Source organism: Chrysochloris asiatica, unplaced genomic scaffold (assembly GCF_000296735.1).
Source record: "Chrysochloris asiatica unplaced genomic scaffold, ChrAsi1.0 scaffold00132, whole genome shotgun sequence".
Classification (NCBI taxonomy): domain Eukaryota; kingdom Metazoa; phylum Chordata; class Mammalia; order Afrosoricida; family Chrysochloridae; genus Chrysochloris; species Chrysochloris asiatica.
Genome location: NW_006408650.1, coordinates 170,615 through 192,479, shown reverse-complemented (window position 1 = coordinate 192,479; position 21,865 = coordinate 170,615). Strand labels below are relative to the sequence as shown.

Here is a 21,865-nt window from a genome sequence, read left to right as displayed (position 1 = left end):
ATAGCAGCACTACTTACAATAGCAAAAAGGCGGAGCCAGCCTAAGTGCTTATCAGTGGTAGAATGGATAAACAAACTGTGGTACGTACACAATGGAATAATATGCTACCTTGAAGAACATAAAGGAAGCTGCAAGCCACCGCATAACATGGAAGAACCTTTAGGACTTTATGCTGAGTGAAATTAGTCAGTCACAAAAGGAGAAATACTACATAGGACCATTATTGTAAAAGACTAAGAAAAAGAACCCACACTAAAAGGGGGAAATTTTTTTTTTAAATATATATAAATTTGCAGATCACCAGGATGTATGGATGAGAGGAAGGGAGGGAGGGAAAGGAAGATAGAGCACAGGGTAGGGAATAGACACAGGATAGCTTGGGTGCGGGGGGGCAATACACAAGAAGGAGGAGGGGAATGTAAGAATAAGGCTAATGGGAGAACAGTTAGGCAGGTTCGCATGGACTAAGTGGAACAGAGATAAATGATGAGATATACACAACCTTGGAACAACAGGGCTCCGGGATACAGGGATTGAGGCATGGTTTGAAGGGGTAAAGAGGGGAATAATGTTAAGATACTTGGCTGTCTTTTGAATCTTGGTTTCCCTTGCCTACCATTGTAAAATAGACACTTGGGGGAGGGCTGTAAGAATAGCCAGAATCATCCCTACAGAAAGCTTGTAAGTAGGTCTTCAGCCTGTAACTGATTGGAATACCTTAAAGCGGGCTAGAAGTTGCCCAGTGAAAGAAGCTTCCTGTGGAGCCTTTACATTGCACAAGACCATGGGTGGAATCCAGAACCCCATCCAGAATTGTCTGAGGTAGGAAATTTCCACTGGAAAGGATGAGTAGACCAGCCAGGAGCAGCTAGAAGAACAGAGGATACTTCATGAAAGAAAGACCAACAGGAAAAATCTGAAACAATAACGGCAGTCTGATTGATTACTATAAGAACAAGTAAGATGTTCACCCAGGAGCCATCAAGGCAAGTGGTCGGGACCCCTTAGAGCAAATCCCCTTCCAAGACTGAGACTCAAGGAGAATAGATGAGCAGGCATGTGGTCTGGCTGGTGACCATGTTGGTCATCGATAAAGGACAGAGGGGGCAAAAACAGCAATGAAGTTGCAAGCTAAGCCCAACTACATTCACCAGATCCCTGTGAACCCAGGTGGACACCTGGATGGCCAGCAGTATGGCAAGACCCAGGGAATCCTGGGCCTAGAGGCAGTGACATGGCCACAGAGGACTAGAACGGAGAGTGAAGTGTCCAACTGATATGAAGTGAGGGGAGCTGCACAAGAACACCCACACTTGCAGATAGTACCCACCTGACCTGGCTTCAATGGCTTGATGATCAGAACTCAACTAGAAAAAGAAAGAAGAGGGAAAAAAATAAAAGAGTAACTGCTACAATCTGATGAACTTGACCTATACTTATAAGGAGTCCTGGTGTGGCACTGGGGGTTAATGCACCAGATTACAAAGCTATTTGAACTGCAAGGTCGGCAGTTCAAGCTCACCAGTTGCTCCTCGGAAACCCTGTATAGGGTCGCTATGGGTTGGATCCGACTCAACGGCACTTAACAACAACAATAATGGATGTAGTAGCTCAAAAAAGGAAACAAATCTTTACAGTGAGGATCACTCCCACCCCCTCGGTACACAGGGATGGGCAACTTAGACATTGGCTACCCAAAATGACATACAGGGTCGCTATGGGTCAGAACTGACTCAACGGCACTTCACAAAAATAAAGGCATGAAGCTTTCAAGAGGAAGCCTAGTTCCAGATAAGGCGGGGGAAGGTAGAATCACCACTGAATGATTTCTAATCCATTAGCAGAGGGCTGGCAAAAGGAAATGTGGCTAAGACTCTTGTGATACAACAGTGAATAATTGCCATCAGGACTGACTGTCAGGATGGGAAACATAGAGGTAGATGTTCTTTCGACAAAAGGAGGAGAGTGATCGGTTTTGCAGCCCAGGAGCAGAGGTCCCTGGGACCATCAAGGGAGAACAGAGAGCGGGACCCTACCCAGAGAGGCAGTGATGCCAAGGACAGAGACAGAGACGATTATGTGGACAGATATAACGGCTGGGGACACTGGACTCAGGGAGGGAGGAGGGCTGTGTGCTGGCGGCCAGGGGGTGGGCCTGTGGGGTGTACCCTTTGGTTATTTGATGATGCATGGAGGGGATTTTAATCATTGCAATGAAACGAAATAGGAAAGGATGAGTGTAAAGCTGATGTTCTCCCATGTAAACCCCACAGTAAAAACTTTAAAAAAAAAAAAAAATTAACCATGACAGCAAGATAAATGGAACAGACTGTATGCCTATTTTCCTTTCTTTTCTCAGCTTCTTTAAAAGATACAAAAATTTCTCAAGTAATAATTATGACAATGTATGAGGAAGCTAAAGAAATAAAATGAAAAGACAATGGAATTTTTCCATGAACTTTCTGAAGTCTCCTCAAATTGTCTTGTTCCAAATATTTATAAATATGATATATATGAAAATAATACCATAAAAAGGGGAGGTATAAAACAGAGCTATACAGAAGTAATGTTTGTAGGTCTCCTTGGAATTTGTTGCTGTTGTTAGCTGCCATCGAGTCATTACCGACTCATAGCAACCTTATGCACAGCAGAACAAAACACTGCCTGATCCTGGACCAAGCTCACTACTGTTGCTACACTTGAGTCCATCGATGCTGCCACTTGGCCAATCCATCTCTTTGGGGGTCTTCCTCTTTTTCTCTGACCCTCCACCTTACCAAACATGATATCCTTCTCCAGTGACTGCTCCCTCCTGACAGTTATATCCAAAGTATGAGAGATGAAGTTTGGTCATCCTGGCCTCCAAGGAGCACTCTGGCTGCACTTCTTCCAACACAGATCTGTTGGTTCTTTTGGCAGTCCATGGCACTTTCAATATTCTCCTCCAACACCATAACTCAAATACATCAATTCTTCTATGGTCTTTCTCATTCACTGTCCAGCTTTCGCATGCATAGGAGGTTATTGAAATTTCCATGGCATGGGTCAGACGCACCTTAGTCTGATCTTATACACAGATAATCCAAAGAATCCACACACACACATACACACACTAATTTTTTTTTTTTTAAGTTTTTATTGTGTATTGAGTGAAAGTTTACAGGGCAGATCATCAATTTTGCATGCCACAAATCATTTACTTTGTGTCATTACAGTGTGATTATAATCCCCTCCATGTACCATCAGTTAACAGTATTTCTATTCACTTTTTTTTGTTTCTTTTTTTTTTTTTTTTTTAACACTCAGGCATATAATAATTTAAACCACCAAAGGGCACATTCTGCAAGTCAACCTCCTGGCCATCAGCTCTCAGACCCTCTCTTCCCATGAATCCAGAGTCCTCAGCTGCTCCCTCTCTCCATATCGTCGCTGCTTCTCTGGATAAGGTTCCCACATTCTACTAGTGCTTTTCTCCCTTGATGGTTCTAGGGTCCTATTTTTCTGGACTGTAAAGTTAACTATTCCCCCGTTTTTGTTATAAAACTTCTACCTTTGCAATTGTGAGAGTCACAATTAGTCATAACAATTACTCACTATTGAATCATAAGAATCTTATCCCCCATCTTTTTTTTACCAGACCCATCTAGACAAGATGAAAACTATTCAGTGGGGACTTTATACACACAAATCTCTTAAATAAATGAATTAAGCAGAGATGCAGGACACAAGATCAATACACACAAAAATATCTGTTGTATTTCTATTCACTTGAACTATGTGGAAAGAAATGAAGAAAGCAATTCCATCTACAACAGAATTGGACTGAATAAAATATTTAGCAAGAAATGTTGTATCATCTGCATATCACAGGTTGTTAATGAGTTTTCCTTTAATCCTTCTTCATATAATCCAGCTTCTCTGAATATCTGTTTAACATATAGATGTGAAAAACATAACCTTCATGCACATCTTTCCTGATTTTAAACCATTCATTGCTCCTTTGTTCTGTGTGAATGACTGCCTTTTTGTCTATGTACAGTTTCCTTGTGAGTACTGTTCCCGAATACCCATTCTTTACATTGTTGTCTATAGCTTGTCATGATGCACACAGTTGAAAGCCTTTGCATAGTCAAATAAAGCACAGGTAAACATCATTCCAGTATTCTCTGCTTCTAGCCAAGACCGCCTGACGTCAGCAAAGATATTCCTCATTCCACTTCCTCATCTGAATCCAGCTTGAACCTCTGGCAGTTTCCAATCAATGTACTATTGCAGTCATTTGTGAATTATCATCAGCAAAATTTTACTTGAATGTTAATATTCATGATATTGTTTAATGATTTCTGTATTCTTTATGTCACCTCTCTTTGGAAAGGGCACAAATATGGATCTCTTCCAATCAGTGGTCAGGTAGCTGTCTTCCAAAGTTCTTGGTATAGATGAGTGACTACCTCTAGTGCTGCATCACTTTGTTGAAACACTTTAATGTATATTCCATCAATGCCCGGAGCCTTATTCTTTGCCAGTGCCTTAAGTGCACCATGGACTTCTTCTTTCAGTACCACTGGCATTTACTCTTACGCTACTGCTTGAAATGGTTGACCAGTAACCATTTATTTTTGGTACAATGACTCTATATATTCTTTCCATCTTCTTTTGATGTTTTCCACATCATTCAATATTTTCCCCATAGAATCCTTCAATATTTCAAGTCAAGGATTGAATTTTTTCTTCAATTCTTTCAGCTTAAGAAATGCTGAGCACATTCTTCCCTTTTGGTTTTCTAACTCCAGGTCTCTGCACATTTCATTCTAACAGTTGACTGTGTCTTTTGGAGATGACTTTTGAATTTTTCTGCTCAGCTCTTTTACCTCCTCATTTCTTGCATTTGCTTTAGCATCTCTATGCTGGAAAGGAAGTTTCAGAGTCTCTTCTGACATCCATTTTGGTCTTTTCCTACTTTCTTGTCTTCCTAATGACCTTCTGCTTTCTTCCTGTATGATGTTCTTGATGTCATCCCACAACTCTTCTGGCCTTTGGTCTTTAGTGTCTAATGCATCAAATCTGTTCTTCAGATGATCTCTACACTCAGGTGAGAGATGCAAAGTCGTATTTTGGGTGTTGGAGACTTGTTTTAGTTTTCTTGAGCTTCAGCATGAAAACGCATTTGAGCAATTGATGGTCTATTTGTCTGCTCCTGGCCTTGTGTTGGCTGATGATAAGGAGTTTTCCCACTGTCTCTTTGCACAGGTGGCATCAATTTGATTTTTGTTTATTCAATTTGGGGAGCTCCATGTGTATAGCCATCTTTTATGTAATCTAAAAATGGTATTTGCAATGAAGAAATCATAGGTCCTATAAATTTCTAGCATTTGATCTCCAGTGTCATTTCTATCATCAAGATCATATTTTCCAACCTCTCATCCTTCCTCTTTTTTTCCAAATTTTGCATTTCAATCATCAGTAACTATCAATACATCTTGATTGCATGTTCAATCAATTTCAGAGAAAAGAAGTTGATAGAATTCTTCAATTTCATCATCACTAACCTTAGTGGTCCATCTCTCCTCCTTCCTAGTCTGTCTTAGCCCGAAAGCTCAGCTTGAAACCTCTCCACCATGTGTAACCCTGCTGGTATTTAAAATACTGGTGGCATAACGTCTAGCATCACCAAAACATGCAAGCCACCACATGGGAACTAACTGGCAGATGAATGGTGGTTAACAAGTACAGGTAACCAATAAATAAATATACCTAACAGGATTTTTTGTTAGACTGAAAAAGTAAAGAATGAGTACAAAATCCTTTTTAAAAAATTTTTTAATTAGGTCAAGTATTTTATGAATAAGGAGCTCTGGTGACCCAACAGTTAAACACTTGGCTGCTATCCGAAATGTCAGTGGTTTGAACCTACCCAGCTGCTCTGTGGAAGAGAGCAATGTCACTCTGCTCCCATAAAAACTATTGTTAAGTGCCATCAAGTCAGTTCCAACTCATAGACACCCTATATACGGTTTCCAAGGAGCAGCTGGGGGATTTGAACCACCAAACTTGCTGTTAGCAATCCAATGCTTATCATATAGCACCACACCAGGGCTCCCCTGTAAAGATTGCTGTAGCTGTTAAGTGCCGTTGAGTCGGTTCTGACTTATACTGACCCTATATATGGTTTCCAAGGAGTAGCTGGTGGTTTAGAACTGCCAACCTTGTGGTTTGCAGTTCAGAGCTGATCCAGTATCACACCAGGAGTATCAGTAAAGACTGTTGTTGTTGTTGTTAGATGCCATCGAGTTGGTACTGACTCATAGTGACCTTACGCACAACAGAACAAAAACGCTGCCCATCCTGGACCAACCTCACTATTGTCACCACTCCTGAGTCCATCGATGCTGCCACCTGGCCAATCCATCTCGTTGGGAGACTTCCTCTTTTTCTCTGACCCTCCACCTTACCAAACATGATATCCTTTGCCAGTGACTGCTCCCTCCTTACAATATGTCCGAAGTATGTATGAGTGATTAAGTTTGGCCATCTTGGCCTCCAAGGAGCACTCTGGCTGCACTTCTTCCAAAACGGATCTATTGGTTCTTTTGGCAGCCCATGGCATTTTCAATATTCTCCTCCACCACCATAACTCAAATGCATCAATTCTTCTACGGTCTTCCTTATTTACTGTCCAGCTTTCACATGCATATGAGGTTACTGAAAATACCATGGCTTGGGTCAGGCGCACCTTAATCCTCAAGCTGACATCTTTGCTCTTCATCACTTTAAAAAGGTCTTGTGCAGCAGATTTGCCTAATGCAATACGTCGTTTGATTTCTTGACTGCTGCTTCTTTGAGTGCTGATAGCTGATCCAAGAAGAATGAAGTCCTTGACAACTTCAATCTGGTATTTTAAATATCAGCAGGATCACCCACGCTGGACAGGTTTCAGATGAGCTTTCAGACAAAGAAAGATTAGGAAGAAGGAAACACGAACTACTTACGAATATTTAATCACCAAAAACCTTATGAATAGCAGAGAAACACTGTCAGATATAGTGCCAGAAAATGAGCCCCTCAAATTGGAAGGCACTCAAAATGTGATTGGGGAAGAATTGCCTCCTCAGAGTAGAGTTGACCGTGAAAATGTGAATGGAGTAAAGGGAGAAAAGCCCACGGGACCTCCATTTGCTGATGGGGCACAACTCAAAATGAAGAGAAACAGTTGTAAACACCCATTGACAATCAGAACATGGAATGTACGAAGTATGACTCTGGGAAAATTGGAAGTTATCAAAAATTAAATGGAACACATAAACATCTACATCTTAGGCATTAGTGAGCTGAAATGGACTGGTATTGGCCATTTTGAATCTGACAACCACATGGTTTACTATGCAGGGAATAACAAATTGAAGAGGAATGGTGTTGCAGTCATTGTCAAAAAGAACATATCTAAATCAATCATGAGGTACAACGCTGTCTTTGATAGGATAATATCCATGCACCTACAGGGAAGCCCAGTTAATACAACTATTATTCAAAATTACGCACCAACAACTAAAACCAGTGAGGATGAAATATAAGAATTCTACCAACTTCTTCAATCTGAAATTGATCAAACATGCAATCAAGATGTATTGATCATTACTGGTAATTGGAATGCAAAGGCTGGGAGCAAAGAGGAAGGATCAGTAGTTGCAAAATATGGCCTTGGTGATAGAAATGATGCTGGAGCACACACAATAGAATTTTGCAAGATCAATGATTTATTCATTTCAAATACCTTCTTTAGACAGCATAAGAGATGAGTATGTACACACATGGATCTCACCAGATGGAATCCATAGAAATCAGATTGACTACATCTGTGGAAAAAGACTATGGAAAAGCTCCATATCATCAGTCAAAACAAGGTCAAGGGCAGACTGTGGAACAGACCATCAATTGCTCATATGTAAATTCAAACTGAAGCTGAAGAAAATGAAAACAACTCCACAAGAGCCAAAATATGACCTTGAATATATCCCACACCTGAATTTAGAAATCATCTGAAGAACATATTTGATACATTAAACACTAAAGACCGAAGACCATAAGAGTTGTGAGATGACATCAAGAACATCATACATGAAGAGAGCAAAAAGTCATTAAGAAGACAAAAAAGAAGGAAAAGGTCAAAACGGATATCAGAAGAGACACTGAAACTTGCTCTACAGTGTAGAGATGCTAAAGCAAATGGAAGATATGAGGCGGTACAAGAGCTGAATAGAAAAATTCAAAGATCAGCTTAAGAAGATAAAACCAAATATTACAACAAAATATGCAAAGATCTGGAGTCAGAAAACCAAAAAGGAAGAACATGCTCAGCATATCTCTAGCTGGGGGAACTGAAGAAAAAATTCAAGCCTCAACTTTTGTTATTGAAAGATTCTCTGGGTAAATTATTGAATGATGCAGAAAGCATCAAAAGAAGATGGAAGGAATACACAGAGTCACCATACTAAAGGAAATAGTTCATGTTCAGCCGTTTCAAGAGGTAACCTATGATCAAGAGCCAATGATACTGAAGGAAGAAGTCCAAGGTGCATTGAAGGAATTGGCAAAGAACAAGGCACCAAGAATTGATAGAATAAAAATTGAAATCTTTCAAGAAAGTGAGGCGGCATAGGAGGCACTCACTCAGTAAAGGTTGTTGTTGTTGTTGTTGTTGTTATGTGCCATCGAGTCGTGTCCGACCCATAGCGACCCTGTATAGGGTTTCCGAGGGTGTAAATCTTTACGGGAGTAGAAAGCCTCATCTTTCTCCCGCGAAGCAGCTGGTAGTTTCGAACCGCTGACCTTAAGGTTCGCAGCCCGATTCGTAACCACTACGCTACCAGAGTCTTCGAAATCCTATGGGCAGTTCTACTCTGTCACATGAGGTCACTGCAATGTGTTAGAATCTACTTGATGGCACCTGTTAACAACATGTTTTCAAGAAGTAGTAGACGTTAACTTTACTGAGAATATTTTCACCAGAATATAAATATCATAAAACTATTAATGTATGTAAATGGATAATACTGCTGATTACAGCTGAATAATAAATTAAATGTTTACCAACCTCCTCGAGGAGAAGGAGAATCATGACCTCCAATGACCACAAGGATACCAGAATCTTCTAACTTCACTCTCCATCTTTCAATGATAGCCATAGACCCGTCCTGAAAGCACAATGACATTGGTAGATAAGGAAACTTACTTTAGAACACTCTAACCGGAACTATAGGATGGTTAAATCACCCAACAGGAAATCCATAAATACCTTACTGGCATCATTAAAAACAGAGAGCTCCATGGTGCCTTCAAAGTCTTGGTGCAAAACAGATCTCAAACACTCATCCAACCAACGTTCAGCATTGTGGACTGGGAGGATAACAGACTAGAGTTGAAGAGAAATAGATTAACAAACAGAAAATGAAATTCCCTTTCCACTGCACTTATTTACTTCTCTATTACCATCAACACAATACTCATTTCCAAAGGGCAGGCCTAATTTACAAAATAACTCATAACAAGGCTTGCAAGGAAAGCCTGTCCTAGTAAACAAAAGGTATCTAGTCCTTCTCACCAAACACTTAGCATTCTTTTGCTCTGTAAAATGTATTATGTCGTAGATTTCCTGAATTGGTCTTTTTGATGCTTTTGGAAAGAATAAAAAATTTTTTGAAAGGCATTAACAATTTTCCCCCAATAGGAAGTACCGTTTTTCCAATCATCACTAATAAACATTCATCATTTCGCTTGCATCTGTGTATCTTCTAACACACACGTGAAAATGATGAATAGGTCCTTTTCTTGTCAGGATAAGCATTTTCAGTCAACTAGTTTGTTGAGAAGCTGCAACAAAGAAATGCTTTTAAGTAGCCCCTTACAAAATGCTTTAACAAAGTAAGGGGGACAGGGGTGTATTTAAAGAACCCAGCTGGGCAAATGGTAGATGTGAAGTACGTTTCTTTCTTCTTTTGTGATGTGTGTTAGTTTAGAGCTGGTCTGGCACTGGAATTACCCTTTTCTCACAGAGTCCAACAAATAAAACCAATAATTTCTAAAAGTAGTATGGAATAAAACCAGAGACACTTGACAGCAAGAAGCTATGAACAAAAGAACTGCTGACAGGAATTGAGTCTTAATTTCATATATTACCATAGTAAGGAGTGTAGAATAATATACAATAGTTACACATTACAGTCCTCACCCTCCAAGTCTATATAGCCTAATGAAAAATAGTGAAATATTCCTAAACAAGAAAATAAAAACATAGATAGATATTAGATTAGTGTTAATTATGTGTCATATATATATATATATATATATACACACATACATATAATTTTTTAAATGCTACATCTAAATAAAAAGGTCATTAAAACAACAGAAAACAAAAAGTGGATTATCAGAAGGGACTCTGAAACTTGCTCTTGAACGTAGAGTAGCTAAAATGAATGGAAAAAATGAAGACGTAAAAGAGCTAAACAGAAGATTTTAAAGGGGGGCTTGAGAAGAAAAGCAAAGTATTATAATGAAATGCACAGAGCAGGAGTTAGAAAACTAAAGGGGGAAGCATGCTTGCTCAGAATTTCTCAAGCTGAAAGAACAGAAGAAAATATTCAAGCTTTAAGTGGCAATATTGAAGGATTCAAAGCACAAAATACTGAAAGATGCAGGAAGCATCCAAAGAAGGCGGAAGGAATAGTATTGCATCAAACAGAATCAGTCGGTGTTCAACCATTTCAAGATGCAGCACATGATCAAGAACCAGTGGTACTGAAGGAAGAAGTCCAAGCTGCACTGAAGACATTAGTGAAAAACCAGGCTTCAGGAAATGACAGACTACCAGTTGAGATGTTTCAACTATCTGCTTCACCACTAGAAGTGCTCATTCATCTATGCCAAGAAATTTGGAAACTACCTGACCATTTGACTAGAAGAGATTCATATTTGTACCCATTTCAAAGAAAAGTGATTCAACAGAATGCAAAAGCATTAAACAATATTATAATATCACATGAAAATATTTTGATGGTAACTCAAAAAAGGCTGCAGCAGTCCACAGACAAGGAATTGCCAGAAATTCAAGTTGAACTCCTAAAAGAATGTGGAAAGTGGGCTATCACTGCTGTTGTCAGCTGGATTTTAGCAGAAAACAGAGACTACCAGAAAGTCTGTTTTATTGACTACGCAGAAGTATTTGAGCATGCGGGCAGTAACAAACATGGATAACATTGGAAACCTGGGAATTCCAGAACATTTATTGTGCTATGAGGAACCAGGAGCCCTGGTAGCATGATGGGTTACTTGATGTGCTGAAAACCACAAGGTGAGCAGTTGAAATCTACTAGCCATTCCAAGGGAGACAGATGAGGTTTTCTACCCCAGTAAAGATGTAGTCTCGGAAACCCTATATAGTGCTGCTATAGGTCAGAACCAACTCCACGGCACACCACCACCACTAGGTAGAGGTAGACATTCAAACAGAACAAGGGGATACTTAAAGTGAGTGTCGGAGTTGAAACCTTTCATCATAAGATTCCTGGTGTGGCAATGTAGGATAAGCATGACACTGCAAGGTCAGTGGTTTAAACTCAGCAGCTGCTCCTCAGAAACCTGATACAGGATTGCTGTAAGTCAGAACTGACTCGACAGCACTTAACAACAATCAATCAATCAATGTGTTGAACAAATAATCTGAGACGCTAGACTATATGAAGAACACAGCATCAGGATTGGAGGAAGGCTCATTAACAACCTGTGATATGCAGATGATACAACCCTGCTGGCTGAATGCGAAGAGGACTTGAAACACTGATGAAGATCAAAGACTATTGCCTTCATTGATATGGATTACACCTCAAAGTAAAGAAAACAAAAATCCTCACAGCTGGACTAATAAGCAACATTAATGTAAATGGAGAAAAGACTGACATTGTGGAAGGTTTCATTTTATTGGAACTACACTCAGCACCCATGGAAACAGCAGTCAAGAAATCAAATGACATATTGCATCACATCTGCAGGAAAAGTCCTCTTTAAAGTGTTACAGCCAAGACGTTACTTTGAGAACTAAGGTGTGCTGGACCCAAACCATGGTATTTTCAGCGACTTCAAATGCATGTGAAAGCTGGACAATGAATTAGGTAGATGGAAGAATCGCTGTACCTGCATCATGGTGTTAGCAAAGAGTACTGAATATACCATGGCGAACATCTGTCTTAGAATATAGCCAGAATGCTCTTACTAGTGAGAAGGATGAAACCTTAAGTGCTTAGGACATGTTATCCCGAGGGCCCAGTCTTAGAAGACATGATGCTTGGTGAAGCAGAGGGTCAGCAAAAAAGAGGAAGCCCCTCCATGAGATGGATGGACAGTGGCTGCAACAATGGACTCGAACACGAAACTACTGTGCGGATGAGGCAGGACAGGTCCACCATGGGTCGTCATCAAGCGGACAGCACTGATCATGTGATTATGGTTATGAAAACCTTTATGGGTATGAGTAAGGGAAATATGAACTCATGAGGCACCTACAGGATAAGCACTGGACTGCTAACCACAAGGTCAGCAGTGCAAACCCATACAAGGTCACTATGAATCAGAACCGACTCCACAGCACCTCACAACAAGGAAAACAGAATTCAATTCAGTTCCTCACTGACGAATCCAATCCTTTCTGGGATTTATATTCAATCCACAGAACTAGTTCCCTAGTCTACTGGTTTACTTTAGAATTACTTTTTAAAAAGAATGTTTACCGTCCTCATACCTATAATACAACTTATATCGTGATTTTCTGTCAAACGAGGGCATTGAAAAAGATTTGCCTTAACATTTAATAAAACAGCAGCAAACCGCCCCAGGTCTAAACCTTGGCCTATTTCTAAGATGCTCGCTGACCACAGTGAAGTCACAAGCCTGGGCCTCTCGCCGGGCCAGGTAAGGCGCTGCCTCACCTCACCTGGTTCCTGGGGACACCGCCCCGCGGTAACGTAAGGTAGGCAAAGTCACCCAGAACCTGTTAAAATCCTCGTTCTATAACTTCACTCTTCTCTGGTGCTTAAACGTTACTGTGGGGCGGAGAGCTGAATTAAGGAACGGGAAGGGAAGGTGGGCGAAGGGAGCAGGGAGGGTGGCGGTGGGGAGCTGAAAGGGAAGGAGCGGGACGTCCTGGGGTTCCCCCGCGCGACCCAGCACCTACCACCTGGGCCCGCCGGCCGCCCGAAGACGGCATGGCAGCGACGGGGTCCCCGAGGACCTCCATGGTCCACGGGCTCCTCCCCCGCTCACGAGGGCGGCCGGGTCCGTGATTCGTCTCAGCCTCACCCAGAGGTGACTGTGCGTGCGCGGTCCCTCGCAGAGGGGCGGACCCGAGATTACGCCCGTCTCCTATTGGAGCAGAAATACGTCGATCGCGCGGGGAGTAGAGCGGCGCGGCCTAGAGGGACCTTCGGCGGACGGAGCCGTAGGATCCGGGGAAAGGATAGGCCTAGGTCTCCGGTCGCTTCCTCCGCCCACCTTTGAACCCAAGTTCTTTCTGCTTCTACCCCAAGAGGATCAATAACTAAACGTGACGCCTCGTCATGGTGGGGAAAGCGGGATAGTGAGGAGGTGACCCAGAAAACAAAACGAAAACTCGGGGTTGTCGTGTGGACCATTTGCCATAACCTTGACCTGCAACCTGTCGTTTGACCTGCGTTTGCACTGAGGCAGGAGAGAAAGGAGCAGCCGTGCTGGCTGCTCAGAGACCACATCGTCCTCCCTCAACGCGGATGTTGCCCTTATCAGGCCAGCATGACCCTCGACTCTCCACCGCCGTCCTGAGCGGGAGCCCACAGAACGACGACGAACTACAACATTGCGTCTTCTGGGGCAGTGCGCGTGGCAGCGCCATTTCCGGTGTCACTTCCGGAAGGCTTTGTGCCTCAGGGAATCAGGGCAGCTAGGGAGGCCGTCTGACTGGGCGGCTGTGGCCCCACGAATCAGCGCTGGTAACAGTGATTAAACCCTAATCACTGCTCATGACAGGAGTGATTAAACCAGGACCAGCCCTGAGTATAAGCTCAGTAGGTGTTGCCTGCTAATACCCTACTCTGGGTCTGTCCCAGATGATTCACGGACAAGCCAGTAATGACCACTTCCAAACCCTTTACTTTCCAAAACCAAGACTAAATGAAAACCGTTCTGCCTGTTGAATACTATGACAACAAAGGCAAACTCAAATGTACTTTTTCCTCCAAATTTTCATCAATGTTTGCAGAGCCTGTCGAGACCTTCTGACAAAGCAGTGGTTTGCAAACATCCTCAATTCTCCAGAGGTTGGGGTATTTGGATAGTTTCATTTTAAAGGGTTCAATAAAAATACCATTGTTGCGGTTATTAATACGCTAGACTACACTATAGGCTTAGAACAGGAGAAGACAAGGGGGTCAAACCAGTGGGGGTCTACAATTGGGTCTGGCTGAGCGTGTCCTGCTTCCTGGGCATCTCTTGATGCCAGAATGTGTTTTTCCCTGCCTTCCCTAATAAAAATATAGCGGGGTGGTTAGCTATCATGAAGTCAGCTTAGACACAGGGCGATCTCATGCACAAGGGAACAAAATACCCAGTCCTGCACCCTCCTCATGGGAAGCCACACTGTCACACTGGGGATTTGTGCATTGCTGTGATGCTGATCAGGCTTCTGTGGAGCATCTACACTGAGACTAGGAAGAAAGACCTGGTGATCTACTTGTGAAAAGCAGCCAATGAAACCCCTATGGATCACAATGGTTTGATCCACAACCCCGTCCTAGGGAATACCCAGGCATCGTTTCACTCTGTTGTGGGTGGGGTTGCTATAAAGCACTGACTCAACGGACTAACAGCAACACACCTAGTTAGAGACTTAATTATATCAAAATAATGCACACTTCAAAATCCTTTTTAACTCAACTTCACATTGTGGGTATGTTGTTTGTTGTTAAGTGCCGTCGAGTTGGTACCAACCCAAGGAGATTCTGTATAGGGTTTCTGAGGAGCAGCTGGTGTGTTTCAACTACTGACCTTTCAGTTAGCAGTCCAGTGCTTATCCTACAGCCCGGCACCAGGGCTCCATTGTGGATATAAAATAGCTAAATGCCAGGTCTATACTATTTACAACGTACTTTTGATTTGGTTTATCTGATTATTTTGATCAGTGTGGACAGGAAAGGCAGGTAATTCAAACTCTCCCAGAATTTGCCTTACCCAGTTTTATGATCATTGGGAAGGGCTGCAAACCACCCCACCCCACCCCCGCCCCCGTCCTTCAACCACACCCAGCTTCAAACATGCCTGTTTGGGCTGCAGCATGGTGGTGTTTATTAATAGACCTTAAGGCAGATTTAGGTTCACAGAAAGTCTGTGCAGACAGTGCAGCCCCTTGCCCCCAGTGATGAACCAATGCTGATAGACTGGTAACCACAGCTTGTTGTTCAGAGTAGGACTCACCCGTGTGCTTTATGCTGCTATGATTTTGGCAAATTCATGTCATATGTCCACCATTGCAGCAGGATTTCAGTGCTCACCAGGTGTGGTGCCTAGGATAAGCACTGGACTACTAACCACAATAGTTGTTGTTGTTAAGTGCCGTCAAGTCGATTCTGACTCATAGCGACCCTGTATAGGGTTTCCAAGGAGCAACTGGTGAGCTTGAACTGCCGACCTTGTGATCCAAATGACTTTGCAGTCTGGAGCATTAACCCACAGCGCCACACCAGGACTCCAACCACAATAGTAGGCAGTTCAAATCCACCAGTTGCTCCTTGGATACCCTATCAAGGGTTACTATGAGTCAAAATCGACAACACTTCATAAAAACAAAGAAAATGGCCTATGCTCCACGTATTCATCTCTCCCCTCTCTTCAAGGCCATAAACCCTATAACCACTGACCATTTCCCTGTTTCTATAGTTTAGTCTTTTCCAGACTCTAGTCATCTAATTGGACTCATACAGTATGTAACTTCTTCAGACTACTTTCACTTAAAATATGTGTTTAAGGGTATACTATGACCTTTCAAGTCGTGATTGCACATTACTTTTCATCACTGAATGATTGTAAAAAGATATGGGAAGAAAAAAAAATATATGGACGAGATCCATACGTGTGCCCATTCTAAAGAGAGGTGACCGACCCAACAGAATGTGGAAATCACCCATCGGACAATATCACTAATATCACAAGCAAATAAAATTTTGCTAAACATAATTTAAAAACAGTTGCAACAGTACATTGACAGAGAACTTCCAGAGGTTCAAGTTGGATTCAGACGAGGACATGAAATGAGGGATATCATTGCTGATATCAGATGGATCTTGGTTGGAAGTAGAGAATACCAGAAAGATGTTTACCTGTGCTTCATTGACCATGCAAAGGCTTTAGACTGTGTGGATCATGACAAGTTATGGACAACATTGGGGAAAATGCTTATTACAGAACACTTAATTGTGCTCCTGAGGAACCTCATGACAAACAAGGGGGCACTAAATGGTTTAAGGTCGTGAAAGATGTGTGCCACGATTATATTCTTTCATAATACTTATTCAATCTGTATGTAGAGCAAATAATCCAAGGAACTGGATTATTTGAAGAAGACCATGGTATTAGGATTGGAGAAAGACTCATTAACAACCTGTGATATGCAAATGATGCAACTTTGTTTCCTGAAAGCAAAGAGAACTTAAAATACTTCCTAATTAAGATCAAAGACCACAGACTTCAGTATGGGTTGCACTTCATTGTAAAGAAAACAAAATTCCTCACTACTGGGCCAATAAATAAAATCATGATAAATGAAGAAAAGATTGAAGTTGTCAAAGACTTCACTCGGCTTGGGTCTACAATCAACACTTAATGGAAGCAGCGGTCAAGAAATCAAATGACATATTGCATTAGGCAAAGCTGTACAAGACCTTTTTAAAGTGTTCAAGAGCAAAGATATCAGTTTGAGATTTAAGGTGCGCCTCACCCAAGCCAAGATATTTCCAATCGCCTCATATGCATGTGAAAGATAGACAGTGAATAAGGAAGACCATAGAAGAATTGATGCCTTTTAGTCATGGTGATAGAAGAGAATATTAAAAGCTCCATGGACTGCCAGATGAACAAATCTGTGTTGCAAGAAGTACATTCAGAATGCTCCTTAGAAGCCAAGATGGTCAGACTTCATCTCTCATACCTTGGACATATCAGGAGGAACCAGTCCCTGGAGAAGAATATCATGATTGGTGAAATGGAGGGTCAGCGAAAAAGAGCAAGACCGCCCTAACAAGTAGCAGCGGCAATAGACTCCAGTGTAACAACACTTGTAAGGGTGGTGCAGGACCTGGTAGGCTTTCATTCTGTTGTGCACAGAGTCACTATGAGTTGAAACCAACTCTATGGTACCTAACAACAACAATAAAAATAAAAACAAATAAAAAAACAACTTTTTTTAAAAGCTGACATTGTTGAGTCGATTCCAACCCACCCTAACCCTATAGGAAGAGTAGAACGGCTCACTGGGATTTAGTGGCACAGTGGTTACGAATTGGGCTGCAAACTGCAAGGTCAGCAGTTCGAAACCACCAGCTGTACCAGGGAAGAAAGATGAGGTGTTCTGCTCCCGTAAAGATTTACAGCCTCAGAAACCCTGTATAGGGTCGCTATGAGTCGAAACTGACTCCATGGCACACAGCCACCACCAGCCACCACCAATTTGACGTATGTATTCTAATTTCTGGTGTCTACAAGGAACCCTGGTGGCACAGTGGTTAAGCATTTGACTGCTAACTGAAAGGTCAGTGTTTCCAACTCCCCAGTTGTTCCTCAGGAGAAAGATGTGGCAACCTGCTTCCATAGAGATTGTAGCACTGGAAATGCTGTGGGGCAGCTCGACTCGTCTCACAGGGGTGCTAGGAGTTGGAATTAACTGCAACATGTCATTCCCATCCTCACCCCCCCGGGAAAGTCTACGGTCCCTAGATCTTACACACAATTTATACTCAACTACTAACCTAAAGGCTGAGAGTTCTAACCCACTCAGCGAAGCTATGCGAGAAAGGGCTGGCTGTGTGTCTCCATAAAGAGTCACGAGATCCCGTGGAGCAGTGTTCCTTGGCAACACATTGGGTCACTGTGAGTTGCCAGTGGACTCATGTGTTTTTTGTTAGGCTAAGTCTGGGCTCAAGCTATCCCCTCCTGGGGACACTGAGTCGGGATTGAGTGAGAAACAATTAGGCGCTGTTACTGCTGACCCTGTCCCCATGGGCATTGGAGATTGCAACAAGCGAATGAAATGGCATGAAAGCTGCGGTGTCCTTTTGCTCCTCAGACAAGCCCCTGGAGCCCGATCTCATCCCAAGTGTTCACACAGAGCAAGGCCAGTGATAGGGTTCCCGTCAGGGGGCGTGGAGTTTGGCCCTGCTTATTTAAGTGTATTAAAATTTAATAGTCTCTTCAAGTGGATGGGACCCTAAGAAAAAGGAACAACTATAATTTTTAATAGAAATCCTCAAATTCAAGACTATTAAAAAAATAGATGTTTTGAGGACAAATGCAGTGTTTTTAACACTGCCTGATGACCTTGTCCACTACTCGTCTTGTCAGTTTGTCCTTCTGTGGTGGCTTGTGTGTTGCTGCCATGCTGGAAGCTATGCCATCAGCATTTTAAATACCACCAGGGCCACCCATGGCAGACAGGTTTCACCTGAGCTTCCAGCCTAAAACAGACTAGGAAGAAGGAAAGGCAGACTAGTTAGCCACTGAAAATCTTATGAATAGCAGTGGAACACTGTACACCAGAATATTGAATATTGAAACATGATGAAGAGCACCAGAATCCTGTTTGATCCGATGCTAGAGAAGAGCCCCTCAGGTTGGAAGGCACTCAAAATATGACTGGGAAGAGCTGCCTCCTCAAAGAGTTGACCATGATGATGTAAATGGAGTAAAGCTTTTGGGACCTTCATTTGCTGATGGGGCCCAAATCAAAATGAGGAGAAACAGTTGTAAACATCCATTAATAATCATAACATGGAATGTACAAAATATGAATCTGAAAGAATTGGAAGTTGTCAAAAATAAAATGAAACGAATAAAATTGATGTCTTAGGCATTAGTGAGCTGAAATGGACTGGTATTGGTCGTTTTGAATCTGACAGTTACATGGCTTACTACACCGGGAATGACAAATTGAAGAGAAATGGTGTTGCACACATCATCAGACAGCACATTTCAAGTTCTATCTTGAAGTATAATGCCATCTGTATGCAAAACCCTACAAAGAAGACCAGTTAATGCCACTATTATTCAAATTTACCCACCAACCATTAAAGTCAGTGATTATGAAATTGAAGAAGTCTACCAACTTCTTCATTCAGAAATTGATCAAACATGCAATCAAGATGTATTGATCATTACTGGTGATTGGAATGTAAAGGTTGAAAAGAAAGAGGAAGGATTAGGAGTTAGAAAATATGGCTTTGGTGATAGAAACCAGGCTGGAGATTGCACGATAGAATTTTGCAAGACCAATAACTTCTTCATTGCAAATACAACATAAAAGACGACTGTACACATGGACCTCACCAGATGGAATGCACAGAAATCAAATAGACTCCACCTGTGGAAAGAGACAGTGGCAAAGCACCCATATCGTCAGCCAAAACAAGATCAGGGGCAGACTGTGGAACAGACCAAGAATTGCTCATACACAAGTTCAGGCTGAAGATGAAGAAAAATTTAAAAGTCTACAACAGCCAAAATATGACATTGAACATATCCCACCTGAATTTAGAGATCATCTCAAGAACAGATTTCATGCATTAGACACAAATGACCAAAGACCAGAAGAGTTGTGGGATGACATCAAGAACATCCTACAGGAATAAAGCAAAAAGTCATTAAGAAGGAAATGACCAAAATGGATGTCAGAAGAGACTCTGAAACTTGCTCTGCAGCGCAGAGATGCTAAAGCAAACGGAAGAAATGAGGAGGTAATGATGAATTTCAAAGGGCAGCTCGAGAAGACAAAGTCAAATATTAGAATAAAATGTGCAAAGACCTGGAGGTAGAACACCAAAAGGGACTAATATACTGAGCATTTTTCAAGCGGAAAGAACTGAAGAAAAAATTCAGTCTTCAACTTGCAATATTGAAAGATTCTATGGGCAAAATATTGAATGATTCATAAAGCATCATAAGAAGATGGATGGAATACACAGTCACTGTTCAAAAAGAAATGGTTGATGTTCAACCATTTCAAGAGATAGCATATGATCAAGAGCCAATGACACTGAAGGAAGAAGTCCAAGGTACACTGGAGGCACTGGCAAAGAGCAAAGCTCTGGGAATTGCTGGAATACAAATTGAAATCTTCCAACAAACCGACTCAGCATGGGAGGCACTCACTCATCTATGCCAACTGATTAGAAAAGATCCGTATTTGTGCCTACTCCTAAGAGAAGTCACCCAATAGAATGTGGGAATCATCAGATAATATCACATGTAAGAAACTTTTGTTAAAGATCATTTTAAAATGGCTGCAGTAGTACATTGACAGGGAACTGCCAGAGATTCAAGCCACACTCAGATAAGACTGTGGAACCAGGGATAGCATTGCTGATGTCAGGTGGATCTTGGCTGAAAGCAGAAAATACTAGAAAGATGTTTACTTGTGCTTTATTTACTATGCAAAGGCTTTCAGCTGTGTAGATCATGACAAGCTATGGACAGCATTTTGGAGAATCAATATTCCAGATCACTCCCTTGTGCTCATGAGGAACTGGTACATATACCAAGAGACAATTGTTCAAACAGAACAAGCGGACACTGAATGATTTAAAATCAGGAAAGGTGTGCATCACAGTTGTATTGTTTCATCATACTTATTCTTTCTGTGTGCTGAGCAAATAATCCAAGAAACTGGATTATATGAAGAAGAATGCCGCATCAGCATTGAAGAAAGACTCATTCACAACTGCGATATGCAGATGACACAACCTTGCTTGCTGGAAATACCACAGTTTTCTGGATGGGTTGCACCTCAATGTAAAAAAAAAAAAAAAATCCTCACTATAGGACCAACAAATAACATCATGATCAATTAAGAAAATATTGAATTGCCAAAGGCTTCATTTTCTTTGGACCTACCATAAACACTCATGGAATCAGCAGTCAAGAAATCAAATAACATATTGCGTTAGGTAAAGCTGATACACTGGCCACTTAAAAGTGGTCAAGAACTAAGATACAGGTGAGGACTAAAGTGTGCCTGACCCAATCCATGGTATTTTCAGTAGCCTCATATGCATATGAAATTTGGATGATGAATAAGGAAGACTATAGCGGCAAGATTCGGAGTCCTGGTGTGGTGCTGTGGGTTAATGCGCCAGGATCCAAGGCTGTTTTAACTGCAAGGAGCAGAAAGCCTCATCTCTCTCACGCAGAGGGCTTGGTGGATTCGAGCTGCTGACCGTGGGGTTCACAGTCAGATTTTTAACCACTACACTACCAGGCCTTGCTCCTTCAAGATGGCTGATCGGGTAGACATGTAGTGAGGAGCTCCAACAACAATAACACAGAATACCGAGCCAAGAGGGCTCACGAGATGGTGTTAGGACTCTGAAACAAATATAAAGGTATGTTTGGAGGATCAGAGGGTTTATAGCTGGGGAATTTGCAGGAGAATCCAGAAATCCATTGTTTTATGGATCAAGCACTTAGCTGTTCCCAGAGCCGCCAACTTGGGAGAGAATATCTTGATTGTATCAGGATTGATAGTATCAGGAGAGACCATCTTGATTGTATCTTGATTATATCAGGATTGTATCAAGATTAACAT

At 41.8% G+C, this 21,865-nt stretch overlaps 1 protein-coding gene across 1 annotated transcript in view; it reads right to left on the bottom strand.

The window, feature by feature from the left end:
• B3GNTL1 (UDP-GlcNAc:betaGal beta-1,3-N-acetylglucosaminyltransferase-like 1) overlaps positions 1–21,865 on the bottom strand; it is a 186,602-nt gene that overhangs the window by 153,211 nt on the left and 11,526 nt on the right. The window contains 3 exon segments of the mRNA XM_006869612.1: positions 9,092–9,191; positions 9,293–9,418; positions 13,223–13,459. Coding sequence (XP_006869674.1) covers positions 9,092–9,191; positions 9,293–9,418; positions 13,223–13,459 — 463 coding nt within the window.